Raw genomic sequence first — 22,376 nt, 5'->3', positions numbered from 1 at the left:
AAATGCAAGCTTGTGTTCCTGTTGGAGGAAAAGTTGCGAAATCTAGAAGAGAGGTTAACTACCTTGAAAATCATTAAGGAAGGTGAAGAGTTCTTAGACAGAGCAGAATTATCTCTTCATGATTCAGAAAGAGAAGAAATTCGAACTGCACCTGACGAAACAGAGGAATGGAAGCATGTGACCCACAGAAGCAGGAGTATCGAGAGGCAGTCAGCACCCATACTGCTCAGGAACCAGTACCAGGCTCTCTCGCAGGAGCACCATGAAGAAATACAGCAAGATAAGACTTTGCCAGCAATGAATAACCTTGTAAGCCCTCAGAATCCTCCTAGATGGAGAAAGAAGAATGTTGTGAAGAAAAAACGGAGAGTGGTGGTCATGGGGGATTCCCTGTTAAGAGGAACAGAGGCCGCTATCTGCAGACCAGACATAACCTCAAGAGAAATGTGCTGTCTTCCAGGAGCAAAAATTAAAGATGTGTCTGACAGGATATCAAGACTCTTCAGACCTACAGATCACTACCCATTCCTGCTAATACATGTGGGAACAAATGACACCACAAGAAAGGACCTGGAAACCATCTGCAGTGACTTTGAAGACTTAGGCAAGAAAGTGAAAGAATTGGGAGCGCAGGTGGTCTTCTCATCCATCCTCCCAGTGGATGGCCATGGAACAATGAGGTGGAATAAGATTCTACAGGTGAACAACTGGCTACGTCGATGGTGCCGTCAACAAGGATTTGGATTTCTGGATCACGGAATGAATTACCTATGCGATGGACTACTTGCTAGAGATGGGGTGCACCTTACGAAGACTGGAAAACATGTATTTGGAAGTCGCCTTGCTACACTCATCAGGAGAGCTTTAAACTAGAACAATGTGGGAAGGGAAGCAAAAGGCCAGAAAAAGCCATACAGCTGACAAATACTATTGAGATCTCTGCTACTGGAAGTGGAAAGGAAAAACTAAGACAAAACAATTTAAATAATAAAAATATGGGAGGAAGAGAAACCAATCACAAACTAAAATGTTTTTATACAAATGCACAAAGCATGGGCAACAAACAAGGAGAATTGGAACTACTAATGCAGGAAAAGAAATATGATGTCATTGGAATCACTGAAACTTGGTGGGACGATACACATGATTGGAATAAAAGGCTAAAAGGATACAACTTATTTGCAAGAAACAGACTTGATAAACGAGGAGGAGGTGTCGCATTGTATGTTAGAAAAGCTTATATCTGCACAGAGATTGAAGCTTCAGAGACTTGGAGTTCTGTGGAAACTGTTTGGGTAAGAATACAAGGAGAGAACAACGGAAAGGACACCATTGTAGGCATTTACTACAGGCCACCTGGGCAAACTGAAGATATGGATGAACTCTTTATGTATCAAATGACCAAGTTCTCCAAAAAATATGACGTAGTGGTCATGGGAGATTTCAACTATCCAGACATTTGTTGGGAATCTCTCTCAAGTAAAACTAACAGGTCAAGCAAATTCTTATCCTCTCTTGCTGACAACTTTATCTTCCAAAAGGTAGGGGAGAAAACAAGGGGATCTGCTACTTTGGATCTAATCCTTATAAACAGGGAGGAAATGGTTGAGGAGGTAAAGGTGGCTGGGACCCTAGGAGGCAGCGATCATGCTATTATAGAATTTTGGATAACTAGAGGAGGAAGACATGTGAAGACTCAAACTTCAAGGTTAGATTTTAGAAAGGCAGATTTTAAGAGACTCAGAAAGAGAATAGGAGGGATCCAATGGCTGGATGTCCTTAAGGACAAAAATGTCCAGGAAGGATGGGAAATTTTTAAAAATGAGATTCTCAAAGCACAATCGTTAACAATCCCGAAAAGTAGGAAGAATGGGAAGCATTTAAGGAAACCAGGATGGATGAACACAGAACTTAAACACATGCTAAAAAGAAAGAAAGAAATGCTTATTAAATGGAAAGAGGGAGGCATATCTAAAGAAGATTATAATGCAGTCTGCAGATCCTGCAGGGCACGAATCAGGTTAGCTAAAGCTGACAATGAATTAAGGCTTGTAAGAGATGTCAAAAGCAATAAAAAAGAATTTTGGGGGTATGTCAAAAGTAAAAGAAAAGTCAAAGATGCTATAGGATTTTTACAGGATGAAAATGGAGAAATGGTAAGAGAGGATGTTGAGAAGGCCGAACTTTTTAATTCCTATTTTGCATCTGTTTTCTCTCAGAAAGAAAATGTAACATCAACTGATCTTCACTGTCCTTTCAAAGGAATAGAAGAATCCAAGTTATCTGTAAACAGAAAGATTGTGAGGGAATATTTAGCTAACATAAATGAGTTCAAGTCTCCAGGTCCAGATGAATTACACCCCAGAGTACTGAAGGAGATCATAGAAGAAATTTTAGAACCACTCTCCATAATCTTTGAAAATTCTTGGAGAACAGGAGAAGTCCCAGAAGACTGGAGAAGAGCAAATGTTGTTCCTATCTTCAAAAAGGGGAAGAAGGTGGACCCAGGGAACTATAGGCCGGTGAGTCTGACTTCTATACCAGGAAAGATCTTTGAACAAATTATTAAACAACATGTATGTAAGTACATGGGTAAGAATGAAGTGATTAACCAGAGTCAGCATGGGTTTGTAACTAACAAGTCATGTCAGACTAACTTAATTTCCTTCTATGACAGAATCATTGACTGGGTGGATCAGGGAAATGCTGTAGATATAGTATATCTTGACTTCAGCAAAGCATTTGACAAAGTATCTCACACCATCCTTATTGAAAAAATGAGCAAGTATGCAATGGACCAGGCAACTGTTAGGTGGATTCATAACTGGCTTAGTGATCGGACTCAAAGGGTGGTTGTAAATGGCTTCACATCCAGCTGGATGAATGTCTCAAGTGGGGTACCACAGGGCTCCGTCCTGGGACCTGTATTGTTCAACATCTTTATCAATGATTTAGATGAAGGAATTGAGGGTAAACTGATTAAATTTGCTGATGACACAAAGCTAGGAGGGATAGCTAATACTAGAGAAGAGAGAGAGAGGATTCAAAAAGACCTAAATAAACTGGAGCAGTGGGCAGCAAACAACAGAATGGTTTTTAACAGGGAAAAATGCAAAGTACTACATCTGGGCAATAAAAATGAAAAAAGCATATACAGAATGGGAGGAATAGAGCTAAGCAACAGTACATGTGAAAAAGACTTAGGTATACTAATAGATCATAGACTGAACATGAGTCAACAGTGTGATGCAGCAGCAAAAAAGGCAAATACAATTCTGGGATGTATTAACAGAAGCATACAGTCTAGATCACGTGAAGTCATTATCGGTCTTTACTCCTCTTTGGTCAGACCTCATCTGGAATACTGTGTACAGTTTTGGGCACCACATTTTAAAAAAGACATAGACAAACTGGAGCAAGTTCAGAGAAGAGCGACCAGAATGGTGACTGGTCTGCAAACTATGTCCTATGAGGAACGGTTGCAGGATTTGGGAATGTTTAGCTTGCAAAAAAGAAGACTGAGAGGAGACTTAATAGCTGTCTACAAATATGTCAAGGGCTGTCACATTGTAGAAGGATCATCTTTATTCTCATTTGCACAAGGAAAGACTAGAAGCAATGGGATGAAACTAAATGGGAGGAGACACAGATTAGATATTAGAAAAAACTTTTTGACAGTTAGGGTGATTAATGACTGGAACAGGCTGCCACGAGAGGTGGTGAGTTCCCCTTCAATGGACGTCTTCAAACAGAGGCTGGACAGACATCTGTCTGAGATGATTTAGTGAATCCTGCTTTGAGCAGGGGGTTGGACCAGATGACCCAGGAGGTCCCTTCCAACTCTACCTTTCTATGATTCTATGATTCTATGATCTAACTGCCACAAGCAATGTAGAGGAAGAGGAGGTGCTATCCTGGGACTGCAAGTAAGACATTGATGTACCTTTGGAGTGCAACTAATGTAAGGTCCCTGAGCCTGGTCTTATATGCACCAACCACCGTCTTCAGGTCTTCCCGGCTCCACAGCGGTCCCGCACCGCAATCTACAGTAGTGACCGAAGCTTCTGACTGACCGGTACCAGTCAGAGGTAACAGTCAAAAGCTCTCATTATAAGTCTATGAGCGGCTCATTCTGGCCTTGTTCTGGCTCTCAGACTTATTTTGAATTGTGACTTCTGGATCTCCCAACAAACACAGGAGTGATCCGGCAGGTAACAAACTGCTGCAGATCAACCAAAGTGGTGCCAATAACAGATGAAGATGGCGGCTGGTAAGTATGAGACTAAGTGCAGAGAACTTAGATTAGTGGCACTGTCTCGCCCAGGGGGGATATATGGGGGGGAAACTCGGTACCCAGGCCTTTACCTTCTGTGTGATGTCACGGCAGTCGGCTCCCGGGCCCGTCCTCTGGGTCACTCTTTAAAAGGGGTTTTAGTGTTTTTGTTAACAGTTTGTCTCGTGACGCCACCTGTGGTTTCTAGTAATAGTTACCAGCGCTGCTGCAGACCTCCGGGGGTGATGGGATGGCAGCTGGGATGTTTCTGCTCCCCACAGGCGGAGCGGACCCCCGGGGCAGAGTTGATAGCTGGGATGCAGGGCGTTGTAACCTAGGAGGGATGATGGCACAGCGGCAATAACCGACAGAGACAGTGGAGTGCAGTCGTCCGATTTTACTCACAGTTCTTTTTAGATTCCTCAGGTACACTGTACAGGTTACCGCTTCCCGCATCGCGCTGCGTTCACCAAGCAGGGGTTCAGAAGTCCCTCCGGCAATTCGAGAGTACTTATCGGGACCCCCTTTTTATATGTGCCTTTCCTCTGCCGACTTTCCGCGCTGGGTCTCTCCCTCCTGCCCTGCGCCTCAAAAACTGAGTCCTAAGATGGCGTCCTCGGATCCCTCAGGGTCACCTGAAGTTTCCTGATCCTACACAGCTACCTTTCTTGGCTACTCGGATGCGAGTATGGCAACTGCACTATAAAAGTCAGAAGCCTCCGGTTTCCTAGCCGAGGCTTGAAGCGACATGACTAGCCCAGGGACCTGATCCCTTCTTGCGGCCTGGTCCCTCTGACACTTGACAGATTAGAGCGTACGGGTGGCTTCCTGCTCCTTCCGTACCCCTGGGACCCCTTCAGTTACCGGAGCCTTCCTCCTCTGCTCCCCTCCTCTTCTCTCCTCTGCTGGGCCTCATTCACCAGGCCCACTCTGGAGCAGAGCTCCTGCAGAGCACCTGCTCCTCTCACTAGATACAGACCTCCACTTACTACTACTTTTCACTCTCCTCACCTGCATGCTTGGTGGTAAGAACTTTCTTCTGGCTACCACTATCCCTGGATGCTGGGGCCTTCATGGTTCCTAGTTCTTTAAATGATTGTAGCTTCAGGTGGACCAGGGGTCTAGAATCCTCCTGGTATACCGGTTATTCCTACTGGGCGTAGAGGACCCTGTAGGCGCGGACCCGGTGTCCGGCTTGTGTTCTGGGGTGAGCTTTAGATGCTCCTCTGCCCCCATAACTCCTCTCACTCTTCTCCTTGCCTCCGGCCACGCTCTAGGCCCTGAGGCTTCAGCACGTGCTTTAGGCCCTGGCTGGCCCTCAGCACAGCAGCTCACATGCTGCTTCTTCACCGATCTCTGTGCCAGCACACTCTGACTGCCTAACTCAACCCTCCAGTATATATATCCCTAACAGGCTCCCTCTGGTGGTATGAGGTGGAAGGGTGGAGGTGTCTGTTATGTAATGAAGGCCTCTTGTGGAGAAGTCCGTCCATGCACCCTTTTGGGTCCTGTGGTACCTGTAATAGCAGGGTGCCACAGCACCACTTCAGCAATGCAATAAAAAATGCTGGAGTGGTGCTTTAATGAGTGTGAGATATTCATTATTTAGGGCAGGTGCAGATGGCCATGTTTACTCTCTTCCGAGAGAATCGGGTCAATCATACAAATGACACAATGATCAAACTCTCATCAGAGTTTGATCAGAGTTTCAGCATTGTGTGATGCGATTCTTTCAGATGAGGAGAAGATGGAGAAAAAAAATTCTCCATCTTTTCCATTCTGTGAGTGCTTAGAGATCAGACTGCACTCAGATGTCATCCAAGTGCAGTCCAATGTTTTCCACAGACTCAATGACTAGCATGGCGCCATAGAATAGCATTGATCAGAGTGCGATCCGATGTTTTGAAGGATCGTACTCCGACAGCAAATATGCTCATCTGTCTGCATCTGCCCTTAATGATATTAACTTGGTATCTAAAATGAAAAAAAAAAACTATAATGGTGTCTGTAGGAGAAGTTTAGAACTAGAGGTAAACATGCAAGGGGGAAAAGAGCTCATGGGGAAAAATGGTGGCTCAGTGGTTAGCATTGTTGCTTTGCAGTGCTGGGGTCCGGGATTCAATTCCCACCAAGGACAACATCTGCAAGGAGTTTGTATGTTCTCCCCATGTTTACGTGGGTTTCCTCCGGGCTCTCCGGTTTCTTCCCACACTCCAAAGACATACTGATAGGGAATGTAGATTGTGAGCCCCAATGGGCTAATGTCTGTAAAGCGCTGCAGAATTAATGGCTCCATATAAGTGAGTAAAATAAATGAACAGGAAAACTGGGTTTGGGAAAGGGTGAGGGAGTGAGTTCCCCCTGGTAGTGACCTGCTCACCTTTATGTGTGGTGTTGACAATGCAACACCTCTTAGTGCATGTAAATAAATGGTCCTGCTGTTGTTCTGCCCTGTACAGGCAAAGCAGAAGCCTTGTCTTTGTGCCAGACAAATGGAAGTCTTTAAAGTCATGTTACCATTTTGGTGCTTTTTTAAGTACTTAAACCATAGTTGATAGCCTAGCCTGTTAATCCTGTTTATCCTGAAGAAGGGGTCAGTTTGACCCTGAAACACATACATGCTAAAAGTCCCAAAGTGTTTCACCATCCCATTGCATACAGATTTTTGCATAGCTCATGGTAGGGCAGCCATATATGTAGTCCTGATCTGCTGGGGAAGCTTGTCTGTTCACAGTTTTAGGTAACCCGAGATTTTTACTCCACTGCACAGATTAAACTCAAGAAGCCATAAAAAGGGCAAATAAAATGATGGAATATGTATTACATTGATGCTAGATTTAAGTTTTTCTGATAGTTATGTAAACATTATTGAGAACATTCAACTGTATATTGTTCAGACAAATTCCATAAAAAAATGACTTATATGTAAAAATCTTTTTTTTCAGGTCTATAGAAACATATGTAAAGTATTAAAATTTGGCAACATAAACATAGATCAGAGAAAAGGATATTGAAAAACATTCTAAAAATTGGATAAGATGTGTTTACAGGCCTTGGATTAGTAGTGCTGGGGAGAAGGTATAAGAGACAGAGACATGGTGAAACTGGGAGTTAAAGCTGAGCCAAAGAAGACTGGTCACCATGAAAATTATCTGGGAACTACTTGCCTTTGCCTTCACCATGACTGTAGCAAAGTCTTCAAGTTTCAAAAGATCCAGAAATCCCAAACAGAGGTCAGAAGGTGAGAGATATTTGTCACACCATCATTGTCCTCTTTGAGTCTGACCATGTAAAGTGAAAAATTCCATACCAGAAGAATTAAAGCTAGGCCAACTTGTCAAATGAATTCTGAAACAGATGTTATAACCAAATAGTCGAGGCAAACTGCAGGAGGGTAGAGTACTTCTAAATTATATTAATATCAAGCAATACACTTTATGGTTCAGAGGCAAGTTCTATTGTGACAACTGCCCATTCATTTTTTGTGTAGCTTTATATATTTTATAATGTTATACTTTAGTCATTTTTACCAACTTTTTGGTTCACATTTATTTATGTAAATCCGATCCCTATCAATGATTAGAGACAGCTATTGACCCTCATGTGGTCATAAAGTAAGAGCCAATGGCCTTACAACCTCTTTAAACTCTTAACAGATGATTGAATTATTTCAGACTGCATTCCAGCTCTTTAATCCAAAGAACTCAGTTATTTATTACTGTTTTTAGCATACCACAGAGAAAAATAAACGTGAACCTAACAGCATTCCCAACTTTCCCTGGAAGTGGTAGACAACACACACAGTTACAAACAGCTTGTGGGAAGTATAGAAGTATCCACCCATGTGAGATAACACAGTTAACGTCATCAATTATACATCTCCATGGAACAGTTTTCTTCTTTCTGATAATTGCAGAAAAAACTAGGAAGATCATATAGAAAGTAATTGTAATAGTAGCGAGTATGAAAACCCAAACATGCATGATTATTTTGGGTGAAGGACAGTTGATATTAATGTTATAGGCTGAGAATCCTCCATATTTGAATAAAGGAAAATAATAGTCATATATGACCCTCAAAATATCCATTCACAGTAATGATGCAAACATGACATTTTGGACTCTGTTTGTCGTGCCTTCAGGCAGTGTTTTCCATATACAATAGCCGGTTAAAGGAGTTCAAAGTTTCAGCCTTCTCCAATTAAAAAACATTGCATGTGGGACAACTTTTTTTCAGTTGGAGGAAGTTGATGGAATGATAACGTCACATGCATCTCAATCATGCCTTTTTGGGAACATGAATGTTGTGCAGTCTGTAAGGAACACTGTGCTAAGAACTAGGAGGCACTTCACAAAGGAGAAAACCCTATAACACATATGTATTGGAAATCATGCCCCAACATATTTGGTAAAGTACAGATAAAGTGACCAATCCCTTTAAATCTGCACCACAATTTTACACAATGTTCCAACTGTTAGTACACTCTGGCCCTATAATCATTCAAATTGTACCTGTTATTGTGGTTGACATGGTGCCTTGTGATTCAGCCCAAGTCACTGCATCGTTGGAATGACAGCAGCCAGTGAAGTCCTCTCCTCTGACCCAGCAGATTTCCTCTCTCGTCTGAGCGATTATGAGATCGCCTTCCCTGCCCAGGTGGACCAGAGTGGGAAGTTCCTGACTTATGACCTTCGTCGAACACCTCCAAGCTTCCGCAGGTCTCGACGAAGTATTCCTGATGAAGTCGACCGTCAGGTGTACTACCGGTTACAAGCTCAGAGTTCTAGCTTCTTGCTCAACCTAACCCTGCAAACAGATCTACTAGGACAGCACTTCACTGTTGAGTACTGGAAAAGTGGAGGCTTGGATTGGAAACATGAGCTGTATGAGGACTGTCATTATGTTGGCCACATACAGGATCAACAGTTGAACTCCAAGGTGGCTATTAGCAACTGCAATGGACTGGTGAGAAAAATGCTACTCATATAAAAAGCAACTTGTTTAAATTCTATCTTCGAGATATCTATAGCAGCTTAACTTCCCCAATGTTTACAGCTCTTTCTTTGAAAAATTTAAATGCACTTGTAATAACTCCTATGCCCTAAATGCCTATGCCCTTATAAGCCCTAAATATTTAGATTACATACATTGCAGCATTGATTAGTAGAATAAAATGTGCAAGACTAACTTTCCTGATACCTAAATGTAATGTTTCTCTATGCTTATATAGCTCTAGCGGAAGACAGGAAGTCATATTTTATCTTCTTGTAACACCTTTTACCTTCTTTAGCTTGGAGTGATAGTATCAGGGGATGATGAATATCTCATTGAGCCACTGCCTCCAGGTGGAAACTATAATAAAACCAGCGAAGGGACACCTCATGTGGTTTACAAGCGGTCTTCCTTGCAGCGACAGCACCTTGACGCAGCCTGTGGTGTAATAGGTATATTTTTAACCATTTTCCATACTGAACAAAAGTAGTGCCTGTAAATATATATAATTACGCATACCATATATATATGTTTTCCTTTTATTATAGTAAGATATGCCACTGAATACTCAAAAGGTATAATGTATATACAAAATAAACCTACAAACAATACAAAAAAATCATAGGCCCTCTGGTGCTAAATATACATAAAGATGCTAAATTACCGTAAATGTGTTTGTCTATTTTCAGAAATCATAGAAATGAATGGGGATAGCCATCAACAGTGGAGAAAATAAGTATTTGATACACTGCCGATTTTGCAAGTTTTCCTACTTAAAAAGAATGGAGAGGTCTGTAACTTTTATCATAGGTACACTTCACATGTGAGAGACAGAAAATCACATTGTATGATTTTTAAATAATTAAATTGCATTTTATTGCATGAAATAAGTATTTGATCACCTACCAAGCAGCAAGAATTCTGGCTCCTTGAAATACTTCTTACGGAGTCACTCCCTAGTTGCACTGGCTGTGTGTTTTGGGTCATTGTCATCCTGGAAGACCCAGCCACGACCCATCTTCAATGCTCTTACTGAGGGAAGGAGGTTGTTGGAAAAAATCTTGCAATGCATGACCCCATCCATTCTCCCTTCAATACGGTACAGTCATCCAGTCCCCTTTGCAGAAAAGTACCCCCCAAAGTATGATGATTCCCCACCATGCTTCATGGTTGGGACAGTGTTCTTGAGGTTGTACTCATCCTTCTTCTTCCTCCAAACACGGTGAGTGAAGTAGATACCAAAAAGTTATATTTTGGTCTCATCTGACCAGATGACCTTCTCTCATGCCTCTTCTGGATCATCCATATGGCGAACTTCAAACGGACCTGAACATGTGCTGGCGTGAGCAGCCGGACCTTGCGTGCCTTGCAGGATTTTAATCCATGATGGCGTAATATGTTACTAACGATAATGTATGAGACTGTGGTCACAGCTTTCTTCAAGTCATTGACCAGATCCTCCCGTGTTGTTCTGGGCTGATTCCTGACTTTTCTCAGAATCATCCTTACCCCATGAGACGAGATCATGCATGGGGCCAGACCGAGGAAGATTGTGTTTCTTCCATTTTCTAATAATTGTGCCAAAAGTTGTTGCCTTCTCACCAAGCTGCTTGCCTGTTGTCCTATAGCCCATTCCAGCCTTGTGCAGGTCTACAATTTTGTCCCTGGTGTCCTTAGACAGTTCTTTGGTCTTGATCATGGTGGAGGGTTTGGAGTGTGATTGATTGTGTGTGTGGACAGGTGTCTTTTATACAGGTAATGAGTTCAAACAGGTGCAATTAATTAATACAGGTAATGAATGAAGAATAGGAGGGCTTCTTAAATAAAAACTAACAGGTCTGTGAGAGTCAGAATTCTTGCTGGTTGGTAGGTGACCAAATACTTATTTCATGCAATAAAATGCAAATGAATTATTTAAAAATCATACAATGTGATTTTCTGTATTTATATTATAGATTCTGTCTCTCACAGTTGAAGTGTACCTACAATAAAAATGACAAACCTCCCCATTATTTGTAGATGGGAAAACTTGCAAAATCGTCAGTGTACCAAATACTTCTTTTCCCCACTGTATGTGTGAGCACTTTGTTATTCACTGAAGTAATTTCATCTGGCAGGAGATAGGTGCAGGTCCCAAGGTTGGATATGCCATAAATGTCTTGGATGACAGCCAAGGCTATATTGCAGTATGCCAAATAAAAAATATTCAAATGCATATACTATTCAGGCTAGCTAGAGACATGTCGGTATCAGTCTCTCCATTCTCCGTATTAACAGATTGTATGCAGTGGATTAATCCATATATTAGCCTACACCTGGATATTTGATATCCAAAAAACACTTGCAAGAATAAATATAAAATCTATCATATTTTATTGACAAAACTATGTTAAAAAGTCATGTAACACAAAGAAAAAGTGATGCATATATAAAGATTGTACAAAGAGGATTATTCAAGTAAAGAAACAAGGAGTGATGGTAACCAAGGTAAGATTCCAAGCATGATTACAAAATCAGATTTGCTTATATCAATACAGAAAATAGCCACCGACAAAGCATAATAAATATTTTAGTCTACAATGGAAATCCATACTTCTGTCAATCAGGCATAATCATTTTAAAGCAAAGGTGCATCAATTTCCATCTTACCCATAGTGACTAGTGTTGAGCCACCCCCGTAGTGTTCGAGTTCGGTTCGGTTCGTCGAACACCCGTGTGTTCGCCGAACTGTTCGTCGAACTGTTCGTCGAACACCTTCGAACACCGTTAAAACCAATGGCAGGCAAACAAAAACACATAGAAACACATAGAAAACACCTTCAAAGGTGTCCAAAAGCTGACAAACTGCTCAGAAGACACAACTAACACATGGAAAAGTGACAAGTACATATAGTCATGCGAAAAGAAAAGAGGTGGAGGAGTAAAAGGAGGGGGAGACACAGATATAGGCATGTCATGCCCTTCTAAAATCCAAAAAGTGAGAAGCCGACACGTTCAGTCCGCTCCTGCCCGTGCCACCTCCGTGTCGCCGGGTTTGTGCCAGAGCCGCAGTGAACCCTGACGGCCAGCCCCCCTCTCCCAATACTGGTGCCTGTCCGCTGGTGGGTCGAGCGAGCCCCCCTGTGGTGGAGGCAGCTCTAAGCTTTTTAATTTAAATTGTCTCTCTAATTTGAATGAATACACTTTAAATCCATTTACAAGGATCTATTGGAGGGCAAGTCTCATGCCAGCAGCCGCGTAATTCCAGCTCCAGTAGCGTCCACTAAAGCTGCTGCAGTTAAAAAGCTTTTATAAGGATCGAGCTCGGCTGTCCACCGCAAGGCATCCTACTGCCAGTCCCAGCCCCTATGCCTTGGGGTGCCTCCTGATGCTCTTCACTGAGTATCCCGTGGTCCCGAAGCATTTCCTTTGAAAAAATTAAGTGTCCAAACTACAGGTGGTGTAGCTTGCTTAACAGCCGGGATAATCCGCTGACTAGCAGACACTGCTACTAGGCACAAAGTATTTCCTGGGCTAGATGCAGTTAAAAATTTGTAATTAGATACTCTCGTTGGATGCTGAGAAAGCATTCCATAGAGTCTCCTGGCACGCCATATATGATTCTCTTAAAAAGCTTGGGGTAGGGGTCTAGGGGACCCTTTTATAGACAAAATCACGGCCCTGTATCGCAATACGTCACCTAGGCTGAAGATGAATGGAACTGTAGCACCCTGAGGGCTCGGTTGCTACAGAGGTATTGCACCTCACCCAGAGGTGTGATATCTCACTCTCAGGTAAGGATGGAGTGTGGATCAGGACCCGACACCTGCATGCATTACACCACATTGCCGTGGGGCAGGGCGACCAATATGCCCCTGAGATGGGCACGACAGTCCCTGTCCCTGGCTGGAGTGGGGGGAGGGAACACTGAGGAAGGGGAACCCTGTAGTGCAGGAGCAGGGAGGAAGCAGTTCCTGGGTGCATTGAGAAGGGAGTATAAAAGGTGGGCACCATCTTAGTTCAGTGCAGAGAAGTCTGAGCAGAAGTGGCAGGGAGCAGGGGCTCTGCATGAGCTCTGCTCCGGAGGCGGGCCTAGTAACAGAGGCCCAGGCCTGGAAGAGGGAGAAGGAAGGAAGAGGAGCGGAGAAGGCTCCAGGAACGAGGAACGAAGGGATCCCAGGGGTGCGGACGGGCGAGTCGCCACCGCACGCCCGAATCCACCTGCATGGAGGGGTCAGGCCAAAGGGGGAGACCGGTCCCCGAAACTAGTGGAGGCAGGAAACGACCCTCGGCTAACAACCGGAGGCTGTGACATTTTATGTGGCGCAGCCCCTCGCTACACCCGCTAGGAGGGCAGCACATAGGGTCAGGGAAACTGGCGCCAAGTTTACCAAGAGGAGGCCCGAGGCAGCCGGACAGAAGGGTTGGTAAGAAAGGCCAGACAAAGGACACACAAAGGGGATCCTGTGAAGCGCTCCAAAGTTATCTGGGAGTTGTCTGAGCCCCTCACCTGGTGAGCACAGTACGACGTGGGCAGCCGTTATCTGCAGACGTGGTCTGGATAATAAGAACTGTGAGTAAAGGCCCTGGACTGCATCACTGACTCCGTGTCGTTACTGCTGCTGCCCTGCACCATCACCCCCATCCTCCGCATACACTGCCCTGAGGCTATACTCCTCCCGTGGGGAGTTATGCTACGCTCTGCTGCACCCACAACACCAGCCTCAGCGGTCTGCCCTGCAGCGGCGGTTCACTCTGACCGCAATCCACGGGTGGCGTAGTCGGACATTTAAACATCAAAACCACATAAATAGTTCCGCCACTGGTTTGACCACCCTGAGCCACGGAACCGGGTCGCCGCCACGAAGACTACAACCACCAGCATCCACCAAAAAGGGTCCGGCTCCGGGTGTCCCAAGGCCCAGGGGGTGCATCAGAACATTTTCATCACCTTTCACAATCACCAATGGGACAAGGCAGGGATGTCCTCTGTCCCCTCTCTTATACATCCTAGTGACGGAGCACCTGCTCTCATCAATTCGCCATAACCCCAATATTAGGTGGATTGAGGTGGGAGGCACCGAGTACAAGTGCTCTCTATTTGCTGATGATGTACTAGTATATATCACTCAATCACACATATCCATCCATGCTGTTATGGCTGAAATAGATCACTTTGTTACATGGTCAAATTTTAAAATCAATGCAGCGAAGTCTGAGGCCCTCGATGTCTCCCTCCCCAAATCCATATAGGATTCCATCCAGTCCAACTTTCCCTTTGCCTGGCCCTCACAGGGTATCAAATACTTAGGAATTCCTATTCATAGAGACCTCTCCCATCTATGTTATCTTAATTTTGGGCCCTTTATTGAACAACTCCATACAGACCACGGTTGGCAAGTTAGAACTGTAAGATTCACTACGTGAACCACTGGTGTTTTGTGGAAAAGCACATGTACACTGTGTTCCAAATTATTATGCAAAAAGTGTTTAGGAGTGATAAGGGAAGAATTTGTTTGTTTGTCAGTTAAACTCATTGATGGTGATGTGTGTCAGGGCTCTTTATATCACTGTAAGCAATTGCAGACACCTGTGCTAATTAGTTTGGCAGGTGTGTCCAATGAAAGGCAAGACTACTTAAGAAGGCTGTCTCACATTATTAAACAGCCTACATTTTCTGCCAAAATGGGAAAGAAAAAGGATGTGTCGGCTGCTGAGAAGCAACAAATTGTGGAGTGTTTAGGTCAAGGCATGACTACAATCAACATTGTGCGATGATCAGGATGAAGTGTCTTGGCAATCAAGAAGTATGTAGCTGATTCACAGTACACACGTGTGCGTGCTGATAAGGGCAAATTGAGGACTCTTTCCTACAGGCAATTACATCAGATTAAAAGAGCAGCGGCAAAAAAGCCTTGTCATAGCAGCAGACAAGTTTTTGAAGCTGCTGGTGCCTCCAACGTCCCCCGAACAACAAGATGCAGGGTCCTTCAGAGGTTTGCAGCTGTGCATATGCCATCCTGTCGACCTCCTCTATCCACTTCACACAAGCAGAAACGGCTCCAGTGGGCCAAACATTACATGAAGACTGATTTCAAAACTGTTTTGTTCACGGATGAGTGCCGTGCAGCGCTCGATGGTCCAGATGGATGGAGTGGAGGATGGCTGGTTGATGGACACCCCACGCAAACACGGCTACAGCGCCAACAAGGAGGAGGTGGAGTAATGTTTTGGGCTGGAATCATGGGGAGAGAGATTGTCGGCCCCTTTAGGATCCCTGAAGGTGCTAAAGATGAACTCCATAATGTATGTGGATTTTCTCAAACAGCACTTCCTGCCATGGTTCAAGAAGAAGAACCATGTATTTCACAGCAAGATCATTTTTTTGCATGATAATGCACCATCTCATGCTGCACATAAAACATCTGCATCTCTGGCTGATATGGGCATAAAAGGGGACAAACTTATGGTGTGACCCCCATGCTCCCCTGACCTCTACCCCATTCAGAACCTCTGGAGCATCATCAAAAGGAGTGTCTATGATGGCGGGAGGCAGTTCACATCTAAGCAACAGCTCTGGGAGGGTATTCTGTCCTCATGCAAAACAATTGAAGCAGAAACCATCCAAAACCTGACAAATTCAATGGACGAGAGAGTTCAGAAGCTCCTTTCGAACAAGGGGTCCTATGTGAAAATGTAACATCACCTAGAATAAAGTTTTGAGTTGAAAACTGTTTGATTTCAGTTTCTAATAACCTGCTAATGCTTATAATTTCAAAAATGACCATTTTTTTGGTCTTTATTAAAATGAAAAGGTTGATCGAAAAGTTTGGGGGATCTAAGAGTGTGGCAACCCAGTAGTCATGATTACTTCGAATTCTGACAATATGAGGGTCATGTTGCAGGTAGTGCAGCAAGAAGGCACTTATGTGTCTTGCGCATCTCGGAGCCCCAAAATTATTTTCCGGGCTAGATGCAGCTACAAATTATTATTAATTTTAAATCTGGTGGACCTTAGTATAGATGGCCTAATAGGATCAGTGCTGCACACTGCTACAAAGCCCAAATTATTTTCCAGTCAAGATACAGATAAACATGATTAGTAATTTGAAAGCTTAAAACGGTTGGTAGGGTGATTTTAACCAATCATCAAGCTTTTACTCTCCCCAGGATGACACAGGGGTAGAAAAGTCGTTTCGGATCCATGATTTGTTCATCTTTATGAACGTGAGTCTGTCTACATTATCAGTGGAGAGCCGCGTGCGCTTATCTGTCAGCACACCACCAGCAGCGCTGAACACACGTTCAGACAGAACGCTGGCTGCGGGGCATGACAAGATCTCCAAGGCGTAAGTGGCTAGCTCCGGCCATTTATCCAGATTGGAAGCCCAAAAAGAGCAAGGGTCCAGTGACACAGTCATGGCTTCAATGTTTACTTGGAGATACTCCTGTACCATCGTCTCTAGGCGTTGACTATGTGTCAGACTTCTTGTCTCCTGTGGCCTTGCAAAGGATGGGCTAAAAAAGTGGTGAAATGATTCCGCAAAATTGATGTTACCAGCAGATACTGTGGTTCTTTTACGGTTTGAGTGCTGAACACTTGACGGTCCCACGGTTGGCAAGTTGGAACTGTGAGATTCACTACGTGCACCACTGGTGTTTTGTGGAAAAGCACATGTAAGATTCTGCAACAGTCTCTGCTGATACTCCTGCATGCGTGCATCCCTTTCTATGGCAGGAATAATTTCTGCAAATTTACTTTTGTACCGGGGATCTAACAGTGTGGCAACCCAGTAGTCAGGATTATTTCTAATTCTCACATTTCGAGGGTCATGTTGCAGGTAGTGCAGCAAGAAGGCACTCATGTGTGTTGCGCATCCAGGAGCACCAAGTCCCTGTTGTGTTGGTGGCGAGGTAACAATCATGCTTCCTTCCTCTGTCCTCTCCCCCCAACCTCGCACAACAGAAATGTGATCAAGGTCTCCCTCATCTGATGAGTCTTCCATCAGTTCGTCCTCCACTTCTTCCTGGGCTCCTGCACCTTCCTCACTAGTTTGGCTGCTACCATGCGCCCTGGTAAAACCATCTCCCCCACCCTCACATGCCTGCCGCCTTGGTGCTGCCGACCGTCTGGACCTTGCAGATGTTAGCCCTTCCGCATACAACTCCTCCTCCTCTACTTCCTCCACCTCCTCTTGTGCCACCACCTGACTCCGAATTCTGTTTAACATGTGCTCCAGCATGTAAATCACCGGAATAGTCATGCTGATAATGGCATCGTCAGCACTAAACATCTTCGTCGCCATTTCAAAACTGTGCAGAAGGGTGCATAGGTCCCTGATCTGAGACCACTCCTCCAGCGTGATTTGCCCCACCTCCGGATCTCGTTGGCCCAGGCTATACGTCAGAACGTATTGCACCAGGGCTTGTCGGTGCTGCCACAGTCGCTGCAACATGTGCAGAGTTGAATTCCACCGGGTAGGCACATCGCATTTTAGCCGGTGAAGTGGCAGGCCCAACGACTTCTGTAGAGATGTAAGTCGCTGAGCTGCGGGATGCGAATGGCGGAAGTGAGCACACAGCGACCGTGCCCTCTGCAGAAGGCCATCTAGTCTGGGATAGTGGGCTAAAAATTGCTGGACAACCAGGTTCAACACGTGAGCCATGCAAGGCACGTGTGTGACATTGCCCCGGCGAAGGGCCGCACCCAGGTTTGCAGCATTGTCGCACACGGCCTTCCCTGGTTTCAGGTCCAGTGGAGACAACCATTCATGAAATTGGTTCTCCAGAGCTGACCACAACTCCTCAGCTGTGTGACTCACATTTCCCAGACATTTCAAAGTAAAAACCGCCTGATGACGTTGAGCCCTACTGCCAGCATAGTAAGGAGGTGTGCAGGATCCCTTCTGCGCAGTTAGAAAGCTTGTGGCATGACCAGACAGGCTTTGGGTGCAGGTGGAAGACCGAGAGGAGGTTGAGGAGGCAGAAGCAGTGGAGGAACTTTGACATAAAGAGGATTGACGCACAACTCGTGGGGACGGCAAGACTTGGACAGCAGCCCCTTGTCCTGCTGTCACCATAGTTACCCAGTGCCCAGTCAGCGACATGTAACGCCCCTGTCCATGCCTACTCGTCCAAGTGTCTGTGGTGAAATGCACCCTGTCACACACAGAGTTTCTCAAAGAAGCGGTGATGTTGTGTGCGACATGCTGGTGGAGCGCAGGCACACCTTTCTTTGAGAAGTAGTGCCGACTGGGCATCTGGTACTGGGGCACTGCGACGGACATAAGGTCTCGAAAATCCTCTGTGTCCACCAGGCGGAAAGGCAGCATTTCTGTACCCAAGAGCTTGCAGATGGTGAAATTCAACTTCTTAGCTTTCTCATGGTTAGGAGGAAATGGTCTTTTACTTGTCCACATCTGAGGGACCGAGGGCTGGCTATTGTGCTTAGACGGGGTTGATAAGGGTGTCCCCGGCAAACTGCCGGTCTGTGAGGAAGATGCAGGCGGACATGTTAGGTTGCCTTGATCCAAAGGTGGTGCTATCGATGTCGGACAGCGCTCAACACCAGCTGGTGTTACCACCTCCAAAGAAAATGATGACCTGCCAATCACGCTGGCTGTTGCGAGTAAAGAGGTGGCAGGTCTGCGCCCCAAAACAGGTGTGACTGCTGTCCCCCCAGTCACAGAGGATGAAGAGGCCGCGGATGCACAAGATATGGCAGACGGTGGTTGGCCGGCTAGGCCGCATTGTAGCACACTGAGCTTCCCACTGCAACTTATGCTTCATGTCCATGTGCCGGTTCATGCATGAAGTACTCAAACTATGTATTTTTTGGCCTCTACTTAGCTTTTGCTGACAAATGTTACAGATAACACGAGTTGGGTCATCTTTATCGCTCTGAAAAAATGCCCAGGCTATGCAAGGCTTAGCACCCATGCGACCTGAAGAGCCACCACGACTTGTGGTGAGAGGCAGAGTTGTGTTTGAGGATGCAGTTGTTGACGTGCTTCCAGTACTACGTCTCTGTCCAGGAAGGCGCAACCTGACCTCGTCATCACTAGCATCTTCCTCCACCTCCTCTGCTGACCTCATCTCTTGGCTGACTGTAGGTTGACAGTAAGTGGGATCTCCAACCTCATCATCATCACCCTGTGCGTTATCACACCCGTCGTCCTCAGAGCCAACCTGTTCCTGCCCTGACAAAAAACTAAAGTTGTCGCTCCAATCAGGTATTTGAGTCTCATCATCGTCTTCCTCATTGTCTCCACCAACAGGAGTTACAGTTTGGGAATGAGGGTCTACATTATGGTCAGAACCTTCTGCGTCTGGTCCTGGATCCGATTTATAAAGATTCTGGGCATCAGTGCAGATCATTTCCTCGTCTGGATTCACAGAAGCGCTGGAGTCGACCTCTGATTCCCAGGCTTTAGTATGAGTAAACAGCTCTGCAGACTCAACCATCTGTTCTACCTCATACTCAGACGGGCAGCTGGAGATTTGGGAGCTGTGAGGAAGCAAGTGCGATTGGGGTGACACCTTTGAGGACTGGAGTATTTGTGATGTTGAAGTTGATGTGGAGGAGAGCCCACTTAAAGGAGCACTTGATATCCGTTGAAGCACCTGCTGTTTTTGTGCCTCATCTGGAATTTGTAGCGATTGGCGTGGCCGTAAGAAAGGGATCTTATCACATTTTCCGCTAAAAGAAGTAGACATTTTAGTTTGGCTGGAAGATGGTCTTTCTTCTGCAGATGTTACTGTTGCTTTAACACCTACCCCACGGACACAACCTTTTTTCCCCTTCCCAACACGCCTATTCCCCTTTCCACCAGCAGCAGGCCTTTTTCCACTCATTTTGGTGGTTAACTAATTCACAACTCTGGAGTTGTTTGCACAAAAAAACAATGGATGGGAACCGAGCAGAGCTGAGTGGCCAAACTGTGGTATTAGGCCAAAACTATTGGCTGGGTTAGATGCAGAAAAAAATTATATTCAATTTGCAACCTGATGGAGGTCAGTATAGATGGACTAATAGAGAAAGTCCCACACACAGCTAGAAGCCCAAATATTTTTTCAGAGGTAGATGCAGAAAAAATATATATTCAGTTTGCAACCTAATGGAGGTCAGTATAGATGGACTAATAGAGAAAGTCCCACACACTGCTAGAAGGCCAAATATTTTTTCAGAGGTAGATGCAGAAAAAAATTATATTCAGTTTGCAACCTGATGGAGGTCAGTATAGATGGACTAATAGAGAAAGTCCCACACACTGCTAGAATGCCAAATATTTTTTCAGAGCTAGATGCAGACAAAAAATTATTTTCAGTTTGCAACCTGATGGAGGTCAGTATAGATGGACTAATAGAACAAGTCCCACACACAGCTAGAAGCCCAAATATTTTTTCAGAGGTAGATGCAGGAAAAAATTATATTCAGTTTGCAACCTGATGGAGGTCTGTATAGATGGATTAATAGAACAAGTCCCACACACAGCTAGAAGCCCAATATTTTTTCAGAGGTAGATGCAGAAAAAAAATATATTCAGTTTGCAACCTGATGGAGGTCAGTATAGATGGACTAATAGAGAAAGTCCCACACACTGCTAGAAGGCCAAATATTTTTTCAGAGGTAGATGCAGAAAAAAAATATATTCAGTTTGCAACCTGATGGAGGTCAGTATAGATGGACTAATAGAGAAAGTCCCACACACTGCTAGAAGGCCAAATATTTTTTCAGAGGTAGATGCAGATAAAAATTATTTTTAATTTGCAACCTGATGGAGGTCAGTATAGATGGACTAATAGAGAAAGTCCCACACACTGCTAGAAGGGCAAATATTTTTTCAGAGCTAGATGCAGACAAAAAATTATTTTCAGTTTGCAACCTGCTGGAGGTCAGTATAGATGGACTAATAGAACAAGTCCCACACACAGCTAGAAGCCCAAATATTTTTTCAGAGGTAGATGCAGAAAAAAATTATATTCAGTTTGCAACCTGATGGAGGTCTGTATAGATGGATTAATAGAACAAGTCCCACACACAGCTAGAAGCCCAATATTTTTTCAGAGGTAGATGCAGAAAAAAAATATATTCAGTTTGCAACCTGATGAGGTCAGTATAGATGGACTAATAGAGAAAGTCCCACACACTGCTAGAAGGCCAAATATTTTTTCAGAGCTAGATGCAGACAAAAAAATATTTTTAATTTGCAACCTGATGGAGGTCAGTATAGATGGACTAATAGAGAAAGTCCCACACACTGCTAGAAGGCCAAATATTTTTTCAGAGCTGGATGCAGATAAAAATTATTTTTAATTTGCAACCTGATGGAGGTCAGTATAGATGGACTAATAGAGAAAGTCCCACACACTGCTAGAAGGCCAAATATTTTTTCAGAGCTAGATGCAGAAAAAAATTATATTCAGTTTGCAACCTGATGGAGGTCAGTATAGATGGACTAATAGAGAAAGTCCCACACACTGCTAGAAGGCCAAATATTTTTTCAGAGGTAGATGCAGAAAAAAAATATATTCAGTTTGCAACCTGATGGAGGTCAGTATAGATGGACTAATAGAGAAAGTCCCACACACTGCTAGAAGGCCAAATATTTTTTCAGAGGTAGATGCAGATAAAAATTATTTTTAATTTGCAACCTGATGGAGGTCAGTATAGATGGACTAATAGAGAAAGTCCCACACACAGCTAGAAGCCCAAATATTTTTTCAGAGCTAGATGCAGAAAAAAATTATATTCAGTTTGCAACCTGATGGAGGTCAGTATAGATGGATTAATAGAACAAGTCCCACACACAGCTAGAAGCCCAATATTTTTTCAGAGGTAGATGCAGAAAAAAAATATATTCAGTTTGCAACCTGATGGAGGTCAGTATAGATGGACTAATAGAGAAAGTCCCACACACTGCTAGAAGGCCAAATATTTTTTCAGAGCTAGATGCAGACAAAAAATTATTTTTAATTTGCAACCTGATGGAGGTCAGTATAGATGGACTAATAGAGAAAGTCCCACACACTGCTAGAAGGCCAAATATTTTTTCAGAGGTAGATGCAGATAAAAATTATTTTTAATTTGCAACCTGATGGAGGTCAGTATAGATGGACTAATAGAGAAAGT

The 22,376-nt window shown here is 44.2% G+C and overlaps 1 protein-coding gene across 2 annotated transcripts in view; it reads left to right on the top strand.

The window, feature by feature from the left end:
* The window catches only part of ADAMTS10 (ADAM metallopeptidase with thrombospondin type 1 motif 10), a 337,007-nt gene that overhangs the window by 173,366 nt on the left and 141,265 nt on the right, over positions 1-22,376 (top strand). Inside the window, exons 4-6 of one of the 2 annotated variants that reach the window (XM_073686287.1) lie at positions 7,219-7,514; positions 8,821-9,238; positions 9,564-9,717. In XM_073686287.1, the coding sequence (XP_073542388.1) occupies positions 7,369-7,514; positions 8,821-9,238; positions 9,564-9,717 (718 nt within the window). In that variant the 5' untranslated portion in view covers positions 7,219-7,368. The remainder of the gene's footprint in view (positions 1-7,218; positions 7,515-8,820; positions 9,239-9,563; positions 9,718-22,376) is intronic. The other variant, XM_073686289.1, reaches the window with a different exon arrangement.

This window comes from Phyllobates terribilis, unplaced genomic scaffold, assembly GCF_046119375.1.
Source record: "Phyllobates terribilis strain yellow unplaced genomic scaffold, ASM4611937v1 Scaffold_1__5_contigs__length_1240528914, whole genome shotgun sequence".
NCBI lineage: Eukaryota > Metazoa > Chordata > Amphibia > Anura > Dendrobatidae > Phyllobates > Phyllobates terribilis.
Note: the sequence above shows the minus strand (reverse complement) of the source record. Positions and strands in the feature narration are given on the sequence as shown.